Below are 20,745 nucleotides of genomic sequence, written 5' to 3' on the forward strand. Positions count from 1 at the left end.
GTACAAATATTTTTTTTTTCCTGGTTCAAGAATAGAGTTCAAAGCGCATTAATTGAATTGACACATCTCGTTGAACAAATTATTATAGACCGCGTACGCTAAGGCCCGTGCGGCGAAGTGAATTCAATCGAGCTTACCAATTTCAGGACAAATATTGAACCAAGATACCGGCAAGTAAATACGAACTTGAACTTGACACGTTACGCGATTGCTTTTCGTTACAAGCATTGCCGAAAAACGCCGGCGCCGCTCCGGCATCGGTTTCTTCGCCGAGATCTCGGGAGTCAGTTTCTTCTAAACGAAAAAAGCCGGTCGTATTTTTCGCGACGCAGATTCTACGGCTGGATTCAGCCGGTCTGGAATTTCGCGATGAGGAATCGCGGGACGGTTTTTCCTTGAGATCCACCGGTCCATTATTTGTATCGTCCTAATTCGAAGTGCGTCACCGGGGGCTCCGGAATGTCCGGCGGCATGCGGCGCTTCTCTCGCCCCTCGTCTCTGTTCCTGCTTCTCCTTCTCCGTTTTTTTTTTTTTTTTTCGTCCCGCGCCTTACCCCACCGCGTCCCGTTTTAGGTCCCAGTAATTAATTTAACTTCTTGTCACGGCGATAGTGGCCGCTAATGGTTTTCTTGTATCCTGCGTGAAACTCTCTAAGTCGTCTCGCCTTTGAACGCCGGTGCCGAATGTCGCGATATCCGCCAATGGAGTTTAGGGGATTTCAACTGAAAACTTTTACACGTATCTCTTGCATTTATAATTAATTAATTAACGATTTGCGTACTTTCTTCGCGTGCAACCCATCGTACCAGCTGTTTCGTGACATCTTCGAGGATATTTTGCAAATAAATATTGCAGACAATTAGTTAACAATTAATTGTAAATTTTATTCCGTCTACAGAATATTTTTGTAAAAATGTTAAGAAGAAAGAAGCACTCGGTTACTTCCGTAAAACTTGCTCTTTAACAGATCCCCCGACTTCACGCTAGTTTTACCCATTGTACGAGCGTGCTGTTCGCTTTTACATTTCCTTCTAAACAAATAATTGTCGACAGACATTCCACGATGGCTATCTGTCAAATTAATAGCTAAGTTATTAAAAAAAAAAAAAAAAAACGGGATAACAATCGGTCATAAGGGGGTTAAAAATACCGACCGTTTCGCGTCCAGGGGGAGAAAAGAGGGCTCTCGTCTTGGTGGAGGGAGAGATGGGCCAAAGAGGCGGCTGGTAAATAGCTGCGTGTGCAGCGTCCGTTCTGGCCGCGAGGCGTTAACGAGGCGGGCAAACACGAAGAAGAAGACTAGGTGGAGAAGATGGAAGAGGTGCCGGGCGAAACGAAGCGGGAGGGAGGGAGAGAAAGAAAGCCAAGAGGTAGGAGAAAGGGAGAGGTAGCCGAGTAAGGCACGAAGACGCCTTTTCAAGGTGAGGTGTAAACTCTGCCGCCCTTCGGCTGCCTCTATCGGCCGCCTCTTCGTGCAACCACCAACACAAAGCACCTCTTTCCATCTTATTAAGACCCCCGACCCCGCCGGCGCGCAACGACCGGACTCTCTCACGATTCTCCCTCTCTTTCTCTTTTTCATTCTCTTTTTCTCTCTCTTTCTCTCTTTCTTCCATTCTCTCGTCCTCTCCTCCGCTTCTTTGCCTCCTCTCGGTGCTCTTATCCGCGATGTTTCTTCCTCTCTGCGAGTCTTTGAGCTTACGCGCTCGCCGACATTGCACGCCAATCGAAACGGAAATATCTCGCGTTAGATTATCAAGCCACGGAAGATGAACGAGAAAGGGGGAGTTGAAGGAGATAGCTAGGGATATCGCACTCACCGACATCTCGATTCATTAACGTATAAAATTAGGCAGCGAAACTCGTCGCCGGTGCAACCCGACACATTTTTTATTTGCAGAAACGCTCCCGTTTTCTTAATGGAAATTTTACAAGATTGATTTCTCTATCACTTTTGCGAGCCCCGCGCGATCGGCGATGATAGTTTATTAACGAAGATAACGCAAGCCTTGTACGAGTGTTCCCTCTTCATGTTTCCACGTTGTTATTTTCAATGTACTAATTGCCTCGGGGGTGCGCGCGGGAGTTAGGCGCCTGATTGCGCCGTCGGCCGGCGTGCGGTGTATTCGAAATACGAACTCGCTCGATTGAATATCGTGCGGAAACAAAGGCAAAGGGAGTAATAAAACGCGAGCGGCGGCGGCGAAGGGAGCAACAAAACGCGAGGGGGAGGCGAAAGAGCGAACGAGCAATTGCAGGAGGCGGCGGGCAGCACCTTGTTTATTTTAATCGGGGCTCAACGTGCCTGCGAGATTGTTTCGTCTCGCGGCACCACGATGTTTAGCTCGCCGTTTAATCGCCGTTAACGAGCGGTTATCGTTCACCAACTGGAAACACGGCGATGCTAACGAGGCGATCGGCCGGAAGCACGAGCCCCTTCGCGTTCACTTGCCTCACCGCTCTTCTTCTTCTTCTTCATCGTCGTCGTCTTCTTCTTCCTTCTTGCGCTCCCTTCATCACGATAGCCGAAGAAGGACGGCTCTTTACCTTGGCAACGCGTAACGCAACGTGTACGCGGTAAGTAATTTTTTTTTCCTCCCCCTCTTCGATAATCGAGCAAATGGAACGATACGAATTATCAGTAACAATTATTTCTTTCGCCCACGGGTAAATGGAGGATGTGATATTTTCTAATAGAGTCCAAATTTTGGGAAATCACGTTGGTGGTCCCGGACGTTGAGGTACGTGCTGCGAACGAGCGCGAAAGCGATTTACTATTGAACGCTATGCAAAATGTCCAGTTTTGACGTGGTGCTATTCAAGCATAAGGAAAAAAAAATGTCATGTTTCCGGGCAAACATAATCGTTCCCCTTTCGTTTTTGTCGGTAAGCTCATCTGCCAACATCGGCAATCGTTAAACAATGCCCGCTGCGGAGAAATGCACGAAGCCCTTTGGCACCGGCCCGACCCGTCACGCTCTCTTTCGCCGGTCGTTCCCTCGGTCCCGCCGTAGAGAAAGGTGAGGACTATTTTTCTTCCCGCCCGACGTGGAAACGTGGAGATTTCCGTTGTCAAAGCAAGTCAAATTTTACTTGACTGCGCGACTAATCTGGCTACACAAATATTTAGAGCGACGTGACGAGGGAAGGGTCCCTCCGCCGTATTTACAGTTTAACTGTTCCTGTCGCACGGTAGTTAGCCCTTCGGGTCCACCTTCCCGCTAGCTTTCGTACCGTGAAGAATCGCGAATTAGATAGCACTTGGCGCCCCGCGGTCAGAGACGAAAACCCTCCCGACAAATTTTTTCCCCGATACTTCGCATTCCATCCGGTACCTATGGACCCTCTCATTCGTCTCACCTTTTCCGTGAGAGAGTCCCTCCATTGTCGCGTCGCGAAATGTCGCATGCAGGATGGATATATTTATGCGCCCCTTTTTTTTTCTCTCTCTTTTTTTTTTTCCGACTCCGCGTTACATCTTTATCCGTTTCACAGCGCGTTCGGTCGAGTTCCGTTTGTGAATGGTCGAGTGCCATTCTCGACGGCGAGGACGTTAACGGTGTAAAATACAGCCTGGTCGTCTAGTGGCTCGTTACATTAACGACTCCTTCGCGCGAGGAGTCGCACGCATCCTACTTGTGTTTACGGAAGCGTCGGTCGCGGTCGAATAAATAACGAGATTATTGCGCCACGCGGCGAACAAAAAGCAACGCGCAATCTGCGGATAATGCACGTTTAATTTACGGTGCTTTTGATTCTGTTTATGCCGGTCGGGGTAAGTCAGGCGGATGTTTACGACTCGGCGGAATTCGATGAGAGGAATCGGCCCCTCGGGAATCCAAGTTTGATACTGCCGCCGAAAAGGAGATATTCCGCGCTCGTTGCTGATTTATTGAGCGCGATTTGTCGCGATTATGGCCCGAATAATGTCGCCGGGTCCTCGGGAGACGACTGCGGGAGGAAAAAAAAGCTCCGCTAAAAGGTCAGAGCGGATCGGCGCTGCTATGCATATCGCGTTATGATCGTCGTAAGATTTTACAACGGTCATAACGGACTCAGTCTTTTATTGTTGCTCGCGGCAGCCTCGGCATCCTTTTCTCGCGTCGTGATCTCCGGGATCTCCGTAAACTGCGAGCGCAGTTAATCAACGGCTGCTCCGCGGTACCCGAATAAATTGTCGCGCGTATTAATTGCGGTCGATCAATCAAGCTCGGCTTATTAGAAAATTAAACTTTCGCCCCGTGAAGCTTTGCGGGAAGGCGACACTCGGACGTCGTCGTGTCGTGAACAAACCGACGGCGACATTCCGCTCCGGCGGGCGCGTTTTTTCCTTTATTTACACATACGTCACAATAGTCGCCTGGCAGGCGTGATAAATTCCGGTAATAGTTGGCCATCAATCTGGCGGGAATTACGTGCACGTTCCCCCCTGCCGCAGCGGAGCCCACGCCGTTCTTCGGGGGGCCCTATTAATAAACCGCCGTATTAACAAAGAGCATATCCGCCTGTTATTTAAATTGTCGAACGTCCGTCGCGGCGCTCCCCCTCTTCAATCAAACTTGATCGATCGCCGTCGATTATCATAGATTCATCTATGAGAATTATAACGTCGACCTGATGCCCGAATTGAAAGAGATATATATGTCCACGTGAAGAAGATTATCGCACCTGGAATTGAATTCCAATTTTTCAAAAGATAGGTGCGACAGTTTCGTAAAAGAGCACTCCGTTCCTCGTGTCGCGCGGAAAATTTCTCGTACACGAGAATCGTGATTTATTACACGTTTATCGATCAGTATTCTATCTTTTATATATAATTATTAATTAGGTACAATTTTGCACATAGTTACAAAATTTTATACAAAATTATTTGCCGACCGACAAACGCGAGGCTTCGCTCCGTGGGATTTTTTTTTCGCATGCGAATGGAAATGGAGGTCCAAGGGAGATGTTTTCTCGATCAAGTCCCGCCGTGAATCGCGAGTGCTTATCGCATGAATGGGTCCTCCCCCTCGACATTCGGAAGCGACAGAATTCGCGTCGATCTTCGCGCCTCGTCCTCGGCCTCTCTTCTCTCTCTCCCTTTAGCCCTCGGTTCCGACTCTCCTTGATCCTCTCCATGAATCTCCCGGGATGTAGATGGTGAGCCGAGATAAGGGGGCTACTTAAACTTAACCCTTGCACGAGCTCGTGCTCTCCGAGAGCGGGAACGACCGGTGAGACCGGAGGCCACACACCAAGAAAGACTAATAGCCGAGAAGATAACGCTCTTAAACACTTTGCCAGGCCAATGCTTCTTCTCTCCCGCTGCAACCTGCTTTCGCCCGCCTCCCCTTCTCGCCACGGCGAACGAGCTACCACTCGACACCGATAACACCGCCGAACATTTAACCAGAGGCAGCAGGACTTACGTGCGAAAAAAAATTCCGCGCGGTCGCGCTTTACGTAACTCCGCGGCGAGATCCAATTTCGCGGCTCGCGTTCTCGCGCCGCAGGTCCGGCGGCACTTTGAAGAAGCTACGTTTTACTTTCACGTCTCTACGATGGTGTTCTCGAAGAATGCAAATTCGCACGTCGCTAAGCTGTGTCACTCCCGTCGCTTTCTTTTTGCTCTTTTTTTTTTTTCTTTTTCCTCGAGGCGAACGGTACTTGCACGCCAACGCGGTCGCTCCGGTGTGTCCGACGGTGTCATCGACGGCCGCCCGTTCTCGCCCGCGGGAGCCGGGATAACGGCTCGATTATTGCTTTACGGTACGCCGAGATAAGACGCAGCAACGAGTTTATTGCTCCGCCGTGCGCACTTGTAAATATCGCTAACGACCGCGCGTACACGCCACCTCTGAATGTTAATCTTAATTTCCCGTGACAAGACGCGCCGCTACCTGCTCCCGCCCGTGCACGCGTGAAAGATTGAATTAATACCGCTCGTATACACGCTGTGGAATCATAACGAAGTAGCGCTGCCGAGTAATCTCGCCATCGGCGGCGCCGCCGCCGCCGCCGCCGCCGAGGAGTCACTTAGATTAATCTTATCGATTACGCGCTTAATCGGCATCGCAGCCGGCATAATTTGCAACCGCCGTGTGTTTAACGGCGGGGACGTGTCTCGCTACATAATTCCAGAGACACGTTCAGCGACCGACCCTGTCCAGATACGTCTGGCAGCTCTCGACAGCATTAACGCGCCTTTATACACCCGTTAATATCGACGCGAGATCCTTATCGAGGTGTCAGTCGACGATTTAATTCGTTTGTCCGAGCTAATTTTTTTTTTTTTCTTTCCTCGCGTGATGGGGCGCGCCAACCGTAATCTCACGATATTTTTAATGGCAAAGGTGAATTAATTAGAAATATAGTTGAGTTTATTCAGCGCCATGTCGGATTTATTAACCGGGCTATCAAAGTATCTTAATTATCGCCGTCGTGCAATGAAAAATCTTTAAATGCATCTTCGTTATTTATTTCGCCGGTTTCGCTGTTCCGGCGTGCGTGAAATAGCCGGGTCGGGCTGCGATAAATCCGTATTCGCGGATCGTCGGGTTTGAAGGGTGACAAAAAAGTAGTCGTCGATGTGAAAATAGTTTTACTTTTGAAAAGGGCCGCTGTGTACAAATACAAAAGCAACAGGTGGTGAGTGACTTTTCGGGCTTAGGTTACCGGCCCGGCTATTCAGTATTATTCATGACTTAAGAGACTCGCGTATATACAAATCTGTCCGTGGGTTACTCGGGTCTCTCGAATTCTTTTCCCTTCCCGCCGTTGGCCCTCGATGCCGCCGGCAGGTTTGGCGCGCCCTACGTCCCCGCGGTAATGCCGCCACAATGGATTTAACGATCCTTTTACTTGCCCAACGTTGATTCACGTTCCACGGGGGTCACGCATATCGGATTATCGGCCCACAAGTAGCGCAATTACACACGCAGTTGTTTAACCGAGGGTTATTAAGCTCTATTATCTTCCACCGGAGCCGGGGTATCGATAGATTCTCAGCGAATTGCGGTTTCTATTGCGCTGATTGTACTACAACGTGACAGCGCCTGGTCGCGCGACAAAATACCGACGCTAATTGTACGACAACGTGCCGGGCTCACCTTAAAAAAAAAAAAAAAAAAAGAAAAAAAAATCTAACTTCGTCCCTTGTATGTTCTTCTGATTTCTTTATTTATCGCGACATATTATGCTTCTCGCGCGCTTCCGAAGTCGCGGACCGCGGCTGAACGCATAAATTATTATCCGGCTAGGAATTTGGAGAACGGCGCCAATCGCGCTCCAGATCTAATCGGTAAATCGCGGGGTATAAAGATAACGGATACGTGATGGAATGCAACGTAAACTGGGCTATCCAGGCCAGTCGATATCTACGCTTGATAGCGCCGTCGAGAAACGTCAATAAATAATATAAACCTGCAGCGCGAAGTGCCTCTTGATTACCGATTATATCTACTGCAAGCTGACGATTTAAGATCTCGAAACTATATCTCGATGTAAAAAGGTTTCGCGTTTCTTTCCCGTTAAAATTACATTCGTCATCCAGAATCGAAAGCATTTCGAGAGCTCTCGACAACTTTATTGATTTTGACGGCAAATAAAATTGGCTCTGTCAACGGAGATTAATTAAAAATTTTAATACGCGAGCATTAATACGCGGGCGCGATTTGCGCGCGATAAAAGAGGATACGATTGTAACGAGCAAGTGATTTATAATTATCGCTGTTTAAAATGTAGACATTAGACGTGCAGATTAGACCGAACGATGCCTAATTGCAAACGCGGTCTTTTCTTTTTCCAAGCACCACTTTGCACGTAGTTGAAACGTAGGAGGCACGGCTGTCATAATACGCGAATGATGAAGTATATTGTAAATCAAGTTCCCAAATGGCGTAATAATGGCGATTTGTTCTCGTCTCTCGTGCCGTAATTGTATGCAGATACGTAGAATGGGTACCCGGTGAAAATATCACGACAGGATTAAAGATCAGCGCGGTCTAAAGGTCAATTAGTACTAATTAGCGCGGCTGCTCGCGACTGATTGATATAGCGGACGTGAGGTGAACGTTTCTTCTCTCGCGATCTCTTGGTGTTCCCTTCGTTAAGTTTCGTGCGCGACTATTTTCCTCAAACCGCAATTTCGCAAACTCAAAAGACATCGGCAACATTTAAAAGTCGAAAAGAGCCTCGACATTTTTATTGCCTCTTACACTATCTTGTACGAATTTAAAAACGTTACATTTAAAAAGCAATTTAAAAAGAAAAAAAGTTCTTTTTTTTTTCTTTTTTTTTTTTTATTCATTAATCTGCCTGCGAGAACTCAGGAGAGTTATTTAAATTTATCCAAGCTGACTGCGCCTCCTCCCACTTTGGGAAAAGCGTTTTAACTTTTAGCTCCTTTCTTTGAAGGAGCTTGTCCCACGCTTGTCGATGTCGGACGAGAAAGCGCACCGAGATTGCCACGGATGATTCACAGACAGGTGCTTTAGAAGTTCGTGCCGACGGCACGAAGTAATCATGCGAATGACAAGATAAATAATCATCCGCCCACGTTGCAGATATTGTGTTGGCTAAAGCGCGTTGCGTGTAAAGCGCGTGTGATGTGTGGGATTCCGCTTGAGGAAAATATTCATATATGTTTTAAGGTATACATATATTTGCACTTTACATACATTTGTGCAAACGAGCCGCGAATCTCGGCCTCGTGCAAACATTGTGCTACACCGCTCGGCAATTTTCTTTTCTCGCAAATTGCATTCTGGCAGAAACCCTGCCGTATACATGCGCGCGTCGAAAGTAATCGAGGCACAGATCGTCAATCCTTTGCGGTATAAATTTATTAACGGTATATTATATGTCGTGTAGGAAAAGAAAATTAATTAATTACAATGAACAATTTTGACGGAGTACTTTGAGAGCTACGAGGCAGCCTTTAACTTAAAAGGCTTTACCACCTGCGGCCTTCAAACGTCGGGCTTTCGCGTTGGTAGTGATAAAGTGATACGTATCGTCGATAGAGCATAGAAGAACGTGCCGGGTACACGTTTATCCGTGAATCGCCGTGAAATTTCTGCTACGTGACCGCCCTTATCGCCTACACGTCGCCGTCAAGATTAATCCCTTCAAAGAATGCAGCTCGATGGATTTCCGCCTTCTCTCCCGTCTGAATTAATCGAGCGACGTGACAAATTGACAATCGTAATTCACGCAGCATCTCGTCAAGCTGCCGAGGACTTTGTGAGATAAATTAAATCGACTGCTCCAGGAATATTTTATCTTTGCATTTATTGCGGCTTACGGAGCAATTATCTGACCGCTTAGCGCCAGTGCGGGAATTATTGATAAACGCGATCGATAAGCCGTTTCGCGGAGGGGCCGGGCATTTTCACGATTTCGAGGGTGCGCCGGCAACACGTGACGCAGGTACCACGTGTTGCACGTGGATGTTGTGACGGCAATTAAAAGCTCGTTAGGCCTTGCCGGGGTACCAAGCATTCCCGCGATCCGCGCACGAGATTTAGGAGCCGTTCATAGGGTGAATGTCGGGGCCGTTGGACGGCGCGCGGCGTCGGCGGCGACGAAGAGGAACGTTGAGAGATAGGATCGGGCAGCTACATCCTGCGGGATCGCAGCGGGCCCGGGTAGGACCCGGGCCCCGCCGCGCTATCTAATCTGGCCACTTTCGGAGCCGCGGGTAGCCGTGTTTTGCCCGGGGATCGTGTTAAGGGGATTTACATTCATTTCGATCCTAATAACCCGATCCCTCGGATCCCGATTTGGAACACGATATCCGTCCTCTCTCGTATACATATACCACCCCCCGCCCGCTGGTTCTCCGCCTCCTCCTCGTCCTCTCGTCTTTTTTCTTTTCTCCCTTCGGTCTCGCTCATTTCTCCTTCGTCTCCATTTGCTCGCTCGCCCAGCGCAACAAGCTCTCAAGTTCGAGGCGTCGAGTGTCTCTACGGCGCGTTTCACCCCATCCGGAGTAATTTTCGGCGTAGCTCTCCGCAGGGCTTGATGAAAATGCGCACAACGAACGAACATCCGGCTATTCTTTATCGCGCTTTATAACGTTTGCTTTATATTCTGTAATTCCGCTGCTTTACACGTGCGCCAGATAAACGGGCTCTCGCCCGTTCTTCATTACGCGATCGCGCAACAAACGCGTAACAAGGCACTCTTTTCATATTCCCTCTATCGTTTTCCTCCGCATTCTCTTTCGGCCCGTTCTCACGCGCCTCCCCGTCAGGCTTTCCACCCTCGATACAATTCGTTTGACGTAATCTCGCACGTTCGTGAATCCGAGAGGATATCGATACGGATAGCCGGCCGCGGCGTGGCCGGCAAGAGGGAAGCCGCGCGAGGGCGATCGAGCAGTGGAGCGAACAGTGGAAGCGACGAGGCGTACTTTGATTGCGGCGGACGAGGCGTCATCACCCGCGGTCGCCTTCGTGAAGTCTTCCGAGCCTGTCGACGACGGGCGTGACGTGCTTCGAGGCCAAAATAACACGCTCCTGGTGTCGTCCACCCCCCTCGTCCCCGCGGCGTTCTCGCTGGATCCTTCGAACTTTCTCGCGGCTCTCCCTCCCTTTTCCTCTCTTCGTCATCGGTCAGTCTGATCCTCCGCCTTCTTCTTCTCTCCCCTCGTGAGTAATCCGTTCCCACAGACAAAAGGGCCTCTCGCTCCGTCGACTTCGATCTTTCTCCGCCGCCTCGATTGCACCTCCTCGCGGTCTTGTCTTCCGCTCAGGTATGTAATAAGGATGTAACATGAGCTCCTCGGGACGCGGCGAGGCCTCGATCGGTCCCGCGACAGGTTCGAGCCTCCTCGATCGCGCGCGATCCGGCAGGATCGATCGGGCTTTCCAGGAAATCGCGCGATCGGCCGCAACCGCCGAGAAAACTCGGGAGGATTCTTGGCGACTTGGATGAGAGGAGCCTTCGGCCGAGCGTTCGCATTCGAATGTGTACCTCTCTCGCGACGCGGCGCGCTCTCGAAAAATTGGTAACATCACGCTGAGCTATGAAAACGAACCGCCGGACGTCTCGGAGACTGGCGGCGTTTGAAATGCTTGTCTCATCATTTGAATTAATTATAAGTTACGACGCCGATAACGTTTCGGGTATTTTAGAAACGCCCCGCACACCCGACACTTCATTCCACTCGGAAATCGTTAAGGAGCTACTTTTTAAAGTCCGCAGTTAATACCCGGCCGAGCCTTTTAAGTTCCCTCTCGCCTTGTTGTCGTTCTCATCTTAGAGTGTCACTGCGCAGGTAAGCAATAAGGATGTAACCTGATCTGTTAAGAGCGCAGAAACACAAGGATCGAAACCACGACAGGTTGAAAATTCCTTAGCGAGATTGATCGTCACGTCGATCGGCTTCCCGGAAATCGCATGTCGCCGCAAAATGACGCGAGAAAATTAATTCAGAATTTACGAGCGAAATTAATATTGTGATATTTTTATTAAAAAAAAAAAAGAAAGAAAGAAGAAACAACAAATTGAGAGTGTTAGGTTTATTAGTACATTTCGACTTTTACTTTTCGTGTGAATGAGCGCTCGATGAGATTTGCTTTTACCAGTGGCGTAAAAAAAAAGAAAATAAAAAAGAGATTTGACCACTGTGAATTGAATTTTTACGATCCATCTCGAGTCGAGTTAGACTCGAGGCATTCGGTTGTTTGACGAACTGCTAAAATAAAGAATGTAGATTCGTACGGCATACAAACGAGCAGCCACGAGGCGAAAGAAATCAGAATAAAGATGAAGGAAGGCGAGACGGGGATAAGCGTGAGATAGGTCGTCCCGGTGCAGGGATTGCTCTTCAGTCGTTACTGCTGGACCATCTAGAGAGCTCGACAAACACTCGATGCACCTCGCACGATTCTTTCTGAAAGCACGGCTATCATTGTTGCCGTGTCATCTCTTTGGTCCCGAGCCATTGTCCCTCGTGCGCCGATCGCGTCTCATTTTGATAGCGCGTTTAGCCGTCGATTAATCGAGACGAGCAGTGGTCGCGCGCGCGATAAAGAAAAGAGCGAAGACGGGGATGCCGTGGGGCCTCGACGAAAATCTGTTGGAAAGAAGAAATGGTAGCCTCGATATATGGCGGTCTTAAAGGTCCATAAAAGGATTTCAAAGTGTCGGCGCGCGCGCCGCGGACTCCTCTCACTGTCTGAGAATTTAAATCCTTGGCGATCAGTGGAATTGATAAAAGTACGAGCACGACGTCGGCCGGTGTGGGTGTCACGGGGGTTACCGTCGAGGCGGAAGTGGCTTCCTGGAAGATCAGCTGACGCCTGGGCGGTTCGTTTTGTTGCGCGGTGAATGGAACATTGGGGACCCACTCCCGAGGCCCTCGAATGCGGCCGGTATGCGGACGACGGGAATGCCGCGGAGGAGGCGGAGGGTGGTGGTTCGGCGAGAGAGGAGGGAGTGAAGCAACGAACACGTTAAAACAAGAAGATTGGAATAAAAGGTTGGCCTGGCCGCGGGAAGGTAAAGCCAGAGAGGGCCCCGGAGGTGGAGAAGAAACGGAGAAGAAACCGGTGGGGGCGGGGCTCCGTCTGCGGATGCTGGTATGGAGCCCAGTCCTGCACACCATCTTCCTTCATCTCGGACCCAACCCCCTTTCGAGACAACAGTACGTGGCACATCTTCGGGTCCCTTTGCTCCCGCCGTTTCTTCTGCCTTAACTTCTGCTTCTCTTCCTCATCTTTCTCTGTCTCCTCCAGGCTCCATTACTTCTTTTTCCTTCTCCCGTCTGCCTTCTGCTCCTTGACCTCTACACCCTCGCCCGGCGTTTCCAACTGTTCGGCGCTCCGACGTCGTTTGTCTCGACGTCCCACTCCTTTGTTCTCGGCGACGGGCTCGACAATTTCGCGGACATTATCTGCGATTTAACGAGCCGTAGCGTGCACCGAGGGCAATTAGTGCCGTGCCAAACGGGAAAATTAATATCGCTTTAATGTCGCTACGTTGATTATATACCACGACGTGCACGCACGCGAGCGAAGCTGCGGACGCGCAAGAATTAACACGGGTTTACCCGCGCGTTTAAGCGATAAGATACGAAATATGTAAACGAGGTGTAAGCTACATGCGCTTCGTAATTAGCGGCCATCGGGCCCGAGTGATGAAGGGGAGATAAAATAACATCGGGGCACAGCGCGGAGAGAGCATCCTTCACACAACGAGACTCATCATCTCCCATCAACCTGACTGGTTTCTCAGCTACTGGCAGCCCGCTATTCGTAATACCACGTGTGTGCGTACGTGTGCGTTCGAGTGTCTGCGTCCTGTGGACGCGTACGCGAATCTGTCGGTGTAAATCTTATATTCGTGTTTGTAAAAATTAATTGCGCTTCTCGCACCGTCGTAAAAAAAAAGAAAAAAAGAAAAAAAAAAGAAATGGAAAATATCGATAAATTTTTACGGATAATGGGCGCTTCGATGTGCGTCTCATTGCGCGACTCACCCCTCGTTTCGCAGTACAAATGATTCGCCGAGGTTCGGCCACATTGTTAGTCTTACACCCATTTTCGATTAGATCGGCCATTATAATAAGTGGACGAGCGATATTCCGAATGACGATGCTTCTCGAAACGATTTCCAGGAAGCTTTCGTTCTCTCGTACCTCTCACAGAAATTGGGATTGGCCCAATTCTATTAAGGCCCTTCTGTGAACCGACGCCGCGGCCTCCCTTTTGCGTTTCACACGAACAGTCGTTTTCGGGACGTTCGGCGCGCGTACAAGCACTGCGGCGGAACTTCTTTTTTTTTTTTTCGATTTCCGCCGCAATTCTTTCTCCCCGACCGACCCCCGCCCACCCCATCGTCGCCGTTCGCGTAACGCTCCTTATCCCCGATGCATTATGAGCCGGGTCATTTTTTACTCGAAATGGATTTTCATAAGGTCCCGACATTCCCAGCTTTGCCCGGTCCGCGCCGCGCTCCTTCTCACTCCATCATACCCCGCGTCTCTTCAAGTCCGCCAAAATATTTGTAAATAGATGTAAAGTCTGGGAGGGGCCCAGGGAGTACCCCGCTGCGCGAACAAGGCTCCCCATAGCGCACTACGGCCGATATATCTCTCGAGCCCTTCACCATTCTTCCCTCTCTTTATACGAGGCTCCTTCGCGGCCTTTTATACCTCCACCTCCTGCGCCCTCTTCTTCCTCATCTTCTTCATTTTCTTCTTCTTCTTCTTGACTCCGTCGTCATTCTCATGCTCTATTACCTCGGTTCTCATCATGCATCGTGCCGCGCGGGGAAAGAAAAACTGTACGCGAAAGGCAAGGGCGCGCCGAACGAGCCTCTCGAGGATTGCCTTTCGATTATAACACTGTATCAGGAATGTAATTGTTTTTTTTTTTTTTTAATTTTTTTATTTCTTATTAATGTTGGATAATTCGCACTCGTGATATTATTTCCATCTTTACTTTAACTGCTTGCGTGGCACGCTGTCGTGGGGATTTTCCTGTCGGCCGCTGTTCGCCGGCGACGAAAGTAGCGTAATGAGTCGGTCGAAAGTTTATCGTATTGTGTTGCAGCTGGACCAACATTCTTATGCATTTCCCGAAACGCATCGTACTCGAGGGACTCGAGGGCTATCCGCTGAATGTATATTAATACGGCTCGCTCGCAGGGGTTTACTTAAACCGCGGGGAACTTTAATGGAAACTCATTCGACTGTCGACGGGCGGCCAATTCACTCGCGGCGATCGCGTGCACGTGTCGCGGAGATTTCCACCGCCGGTCGATTCGAGCTCGCGAGGAAATAAAAAAGAGGCAGAGAGCGGCGAAGAAGGAAAGGTGGGACCGGTCTCCGATGAGACCCGTCGTCCGCACTCAATAGCGGCTAATTGCCGCAAGGAAAGCTGCAAATTCGCGGACATTGTTGCCTCCGTTCCATTTTAGGTCGAGCGGACTCGATTGTGGCCGGTGCAAATCGCTGTTGGGCCCGCGTATCGCCATTAAAATGCCATAAGACGGACAAGGGGGTGAGATGCAAACCGGATTGTGTAAAATCTCGCGATCAGTAAACACTTTCGCGGTGAATTTCTCGCGAAGACTAACTTCTGTTCCTTTTTTTTCTTTTTTTATTTTTACCTTCCCTCCCCCAGTTCGTTGCTAAGGGTAGCAACGCTCTTCTTCGATAAATGATCTTCTTCCGCACACTTGGCCGAGAATAACGAGTGCGAAAGCGAGAGGGCTCGCCCTTGCGAGGGAACTCGGTGGACCCACGCGGAACACGTTCACGCACAAGCGAGCTAATCTGTATTCCGATCAGTCATCCGCGTGATACAGCTCTGCGTGGGCGATTGCTTTGGGAGAATCGATTTCAGCGCGGCCTCGAACTTCTCGGATGTCCTCTGACAATACCGCGGGCCCAGGTCAATGGAGATTCCGTTGCGTTTTGGCTCCTCGCGCCCTCGATACGCCGCGTTCCGGATTAAGCCCGGGGTTTTCACCGGGCTCCGTGCCATTGGAACCCTCGCCTTATTGAATCGACTATCCACGGTTAGTTACAAGAGCGCGTATCCTATTGACACCCTGGAGCATCGTCTGACCGCCGTCGCCGTCCACGCAGAAGTAGACAATGGGGAAGGAAAGAGAGAAAAGTGATTTCGTGGCAAGAAGGGAGGATGCGGCTCGGCGTGACCGAACGATCCTCGACGTCGGCCGTATTTATATTTCTGTTTGCCCGTTGATTTGCCACGGATCTGAGCCCGTTAAAGTCTCTTAAAGATCCAGGACCAACCTCATAACCGGTCAAAATACGCATTCACTTTTCTAGCCGGCGATTCACGCGAGTGACGGTGCGATCGCTGCGTACCTGACGCCACTGACCACGACTAAGGTTTCCTTTTTTTTTTTTTTTTTTCTCTCGCGCACCATGAAATCGTCTGAATTCCCCGGGCATGAGCCGCGCGACGTTTTCAAATGTGACGGAAATCGCATTAAGCGGAACTAACCGGAAAAGTGGGCTGCGACCGAGAGAAACGAACGCTCTAATCTTAAGTTCCCGCATGCATACTTGATCCGAATTCTAAACAACACAGAAAACAGTTTTCTGAAAGTGAGCTGAAGGGAATACATAAATACGGTCGAGATTAATATTTTAAGTCCCCGAAAATGCATTTCGACATGTCGGATTACGCGTAAGCCCGTATTATTCAAAATAAACTTTGTTAATACCTTCCAACTGACAGGTAGATAAATAGTTACATGAAATCTGGATAGAAAAAAAAAAAAAAAAATTTTACTTTATTCCCTCGACGGACGGACAAGTTTAACACTCGTTTTTTACGTGTAATTGTGTAATTGTGCAACTTTTATTAGAATCACGTGTCTAACATATTTGCTTTACATTGCAGAGGTGCAAGGAGAAGCTAAACACCCTGGCGATCTCGGTGATGAACACATGGCCGGGAGTGAAGCTGCGAGTGACGGAGGCCTGGGACGAGGAAGGCATGCACGCGACGGACTCCCTGCATTACGAGGGACGAGCCGTCGACGTGACGACGAGCGATCGTGATCGCGCCAAGTACGGGATGCTGGCAAGGCTCGCGGTTGAGGCTGGCTTCGACTGGGTCTACTACGAGTCCCGGTCGCACATACACTGCTCCGTAAAATCTGGTTAGTAGCTCTCGTCGCCTTGGGACGCGAGATCAATTCGTAAGACTGCGCGCGAGATGAAAATCGTCGCCAGATTTGCTTTGAACGAAACCGCGAGGGTACTTACGGTCGAATACGCGGGGCCGCGCGTGGATTTTAATTGCGGCCGTTCCCTCTGATCCCCGCGTAAACGCCGAGTCAATAAAGATGATCGTGCGAGGTGTGTAAACTACCAAACGGTAGCTGTAACGATGCCGTTTAATGCAATAAAGATGCTGGAGTCGCGACGTGGTTGCGTTAATAACGTCGTTTAACGGAACGAAGATACTAAAGTCGCGGCTGTTCTTAAATCGCAAGTGACAAAGTAACGCCTCGGGCTGCACGCGGCATCTGTAATAGCAGCGTAAGATCCTTTAAGCACTGTGCATATTGTTATAATTCGACTAGGATCATTATACGTGAGGCGAGAAAAAAAAAAAAATCTGTTCCGCCAATATTTACCTTCGCGGGAGTAATCAATGACTCGCCTACGTTCCAGACCGCGATTTCGGTTTCGAATATCAAAATAAATGCCGCTAAATCAAGGCGTGCCTGTCGGTCCGAATTAAAACCGAGCATGGAAAGTGGCGCGAAATCGATACGAGCTGACGTGAAGGGGAACGAAAAAAGGGAAACAATGAGAGGCAGGAGAGTTAAAATGTGCAACAAAAAGTGCGAATGTGATCCGATGAATTTAACGCTTCGGCAATTTTCACTGCAAATTTATATTAATTAATCGAGACGTAATTGTTCAACCAATAACGGCACTTACACCGTCTCGTCTTGTTAACATTTATATTAAAAATATATTTTTTTTTTTTAAATACTTTTACATTCAATCTCTTGTATTATATTTTAAATATAATACTTTATAACGTTCTTTATAAATCTGTTTTTTATTTTCAGAAAAGTCTTCTGCGGGCAAATCTAGCGGCTGCTTTCCCGGGAAGAGTCTGGTGCGAACGGAGGACGGCGGCACGAAGAGGCTGGACGAGATACATCTCGGCGATCGTATCGCCGCTCTGGACTCTCGTGGCGACGTTGTGTATAGCGAGGTGATCGCCTTCCTGGACCGTTCACCGTCCGAGAGGCGGCAGTTCATCAGTCTGAACACTAAGTCCGGCCGCGTGCTCACGTTAACGCCGTCGCATCTTGTGCCCGTGGAAGGCCGGTCGACGGTGTTTGCCGTCAATGTGCAGCCCGGCGACAAGATCCTTGTCAGCGACACCGACGCGACGAGCGCGGCGAACGAGGTCGATAGTCGCCTGCGATGGGATACCGTCGTCGAAACGAAATTAGTTCTCGAGGAGGGAGTCTACGCTCCGCTCACGATGGAAGGCACCCTCCTCGTAAATGACGTCGTCGCGTCTTGCTATGCCCTCGTCAACAGTCAATCGGTAGCGCACTACTCCTTCCTACCGCTGAGGGTTTGGCACAGGTTTACATCCTTCTTCCTGCAAAGGCGAAACGACCCGCGACTCTTTGAAACAAGCCGCATTAACGGAACAGAGCCAACGGAGCAAGAGGGTGTCTACTGGTACGCGTCGATGCTGTATTGGCTGTCTTCCTACGTGCTGCCCTCGAATATGTTCTACAACTAGGACTCTCGATGAGAATAACGGACCTCGCGCTGTCGCGCGGAGTGTCGTCGGTGTTTTTAAGAACTCGCCCGGAACCCACGAAACTCTTAGTGTTGATTAATCATCAGGCTGTCGCCTTGTCTCGCATGACTTTCGTTTTTTTACGGACCGTCGTCGTGGATTCCGGTTGCACGCGAATCCTCATTGTGAGAAATGCGTGTATTTTAATACGTGGAACAAGAAGACGTCGTGTGCGAAAGACACAAAGTTGGCCAGTGACCCGCCGGTGTTCACCGAATTATGTGTAGTATATTAAATCCGAGGACAGTAGAAAAGTAAAAAGAAATGAAAAACAGAGCTTTAGAGAGAATCAGGACTTTTCATCTTTATATTTTTAACGTACGTACACAATGGCATCGATATAAAAGTAGTTTTTTTTTTTTTTAACGCTGTTCGCGAATCGTATGCATTTCATCTCAATATATTTGTTTCTGAGATGTCGAGGGGAATTTCACGGAGTGTGTAAGATAATTGCGATTGCTCTATCGCAATGTTGTTCCAAACGATCTTTTTGATGCATGCAGGCAGCAAGAGAACGATACTTATAATATTTAAATATATATTGTTGAAATCATAAATTAAAGGAATGAAGAGGAATCTTTGTTTTAAGTAGGATCGACAACGCATTTTCATAAAATAATAAAAGATTATTGTATATACGCTTTTTCGGTTTTTTTTTTCTTTTTTTTTCGTTTTCTTTCCCTTCTGGCGCAATAGGAAGGAAACGTAGCTTGCTTTTTTTTCTATTAGCATCGCTTGTATTTCGTATAATTTAATGTTATATATCCAAAAATGTAATTATGGATTTATTTGATTAATTTGCACTTTTTTTCTTTCAGAATCAAATCATTGTAGACGTAGACTTTTAAAGGAAAAAATAAAAAAAAAGAAATGAAAGAAACAAAGTGCAGAGGAATTACGCGTAAAAAAATGCGCCGAGCTATATATATATTTATTGTCACCATCGATCGTGGCAGTAACGATCAAGTATCGTGCTGTATAATAATGTTAAATTGCATTGTTCTTGCAGTGTCATATTTTTAACAATAGTCAATTATAATCACCATGTTAAAAGTTAATTAATTATTTTAATAATATAAGAATTATTTTTTATATAAGAGACATAATTTAAATTATCATCAAAATATTATATATTATTATATATATATATTTCATGTATATTATATGATATTATAATTATATATAATAATTATTTCAATTTTATTATTATTATTTGTATATTATAGCACACGAACAAATTATAAATTATGTATATATTCCCTTTCCAAAAATTTTAATTACATTATTAACGAAAGCATATTACTGTGTTGTATTATTTTTATATAGCGAAGACAAACGTAATACTATTTTATACTGTAGATATATTTTATTACAAAAAATTAATCCTTTTTTAAGGATTAATAATATTTTTCTTGTGTGCACTTTCCTCTCTAATTCTCTTTTTCTTTTTCTTTTGTAGGTTAATCAAGTATTCTGCAGAAGCAGCAACTTCATTTTGAAACCATACTAATAAATCGAAACAAAATGTAATTGACATCATAAATTTGTTTCTGACGTTTTCCTATTCTAAACAAGTCTGCGTTTAATGCCTTGAATTTTATGAGCCGTCTGATGAAAAAAAAAATTGTTGGGAACAACTATAATTTAATGATTAATCGTCATGACGGATAATAAGACAATGGCCGGACTAGAAAACAAATTGGAAAGTGTAAGAGTAAAGAAATATTGATAAATAAATTTAACACTCTTTTTTTTTATATTTTTTTTTCTCTTTTCGCTCGATTTTTTGTGAATATTTAAAATAATAATTATGTAATGTACCTAAAATTTATTTCAAAATTATTTTATTCCAGCCCGGGATATTTCCGCATTTGCAAGAAATTGAAAAGAAGTTTTTCGATATTGTTGCGGATGGAAATGTCGCTGAAGCACGAACGTTTCTAGAATCACATCCGGGTTTCAATATAAACGTCATTAATTTTCAAGTGAGTATATAAATTTGTACGTTTTACTATTTTAAATTAGCACAAAGTAGACCGAAGTACTCAGTAATACTTAACTTTTTCTATTTAAAATAAATTCCATTGACTGCCTGAAACATTAAATTATACTATGACAGAATAAGTTTTGTAGAAATCACTTCTATTTTTTTTTTTTTTTTTTTTATCTGATTCGTTGGACTACCCACGTTGTGCAAATGGCTTCAAACCAAACTCTTAAACAGCTCGTAAAGATTTCCGAATTTATCACCTTCGTCACTAGTTTCCTGTGACTAAACGACACCGCCACTCATGTTAGAACTCGCCGAAAAGATGAAGCGTCAGAAAAAGATACGCTTTTCGCATTTTCGGTTTTCAGGTCAACTTTCTCAATCTTTTTTAAGACCAACGTTCTTAGTTCTGCTGCTTGGAAATTTATTTTTATTTTAATTTTA

At 47.2% G+C, this 20,745-nt stretch overlaps 1 protein-coding gene across 1 annotated transcript in view; it reads left to right on the plus strand.

Moving 5' to 3' along the window:
• The window catches only part of Hh (hedgehog signaling protein), a 34,887-nt gene extending 14,724 nt beyond the window's left edge, over positions 1 to 20,163 (plus strand). Inside the window, exons 2-3 of the mRNA XM_070668817.1 lie at positions 16,371 to 16,632; positions 17,557 to 20,163. Of these exons, the coding sequence (XP_070524918.1) occupies positions 16,371 to 16,632; positions 17,557 to 18,251 (957 nt within the window). The 3' untranslated portion in view covers positions 18,252 to 20,163. The remainder of the gene's footprint in view (positions 1 to 16,370; positions 16,633 to 17,556) is intronic.
• Positions 20,164 to 20,745: the final 582 nt, after the last annotated feature.

This window comes from Cardiocondyla obscurior, linkage group LG18 (assembly GCF_019399895.1).
Source record: "Cardiocondyla obscurior isolate alpha-2009 linkage group LG18, Cobs3.1, whole genome shotgun sequence".
In the NCBI taxonomy this organism is placed as follows: Eukaryota; Metazoa; Arthropoda; class Insecta; order Hymenoptera; family Formicidae; genus Cardiocondyla; species Cardiocondyla obscurior.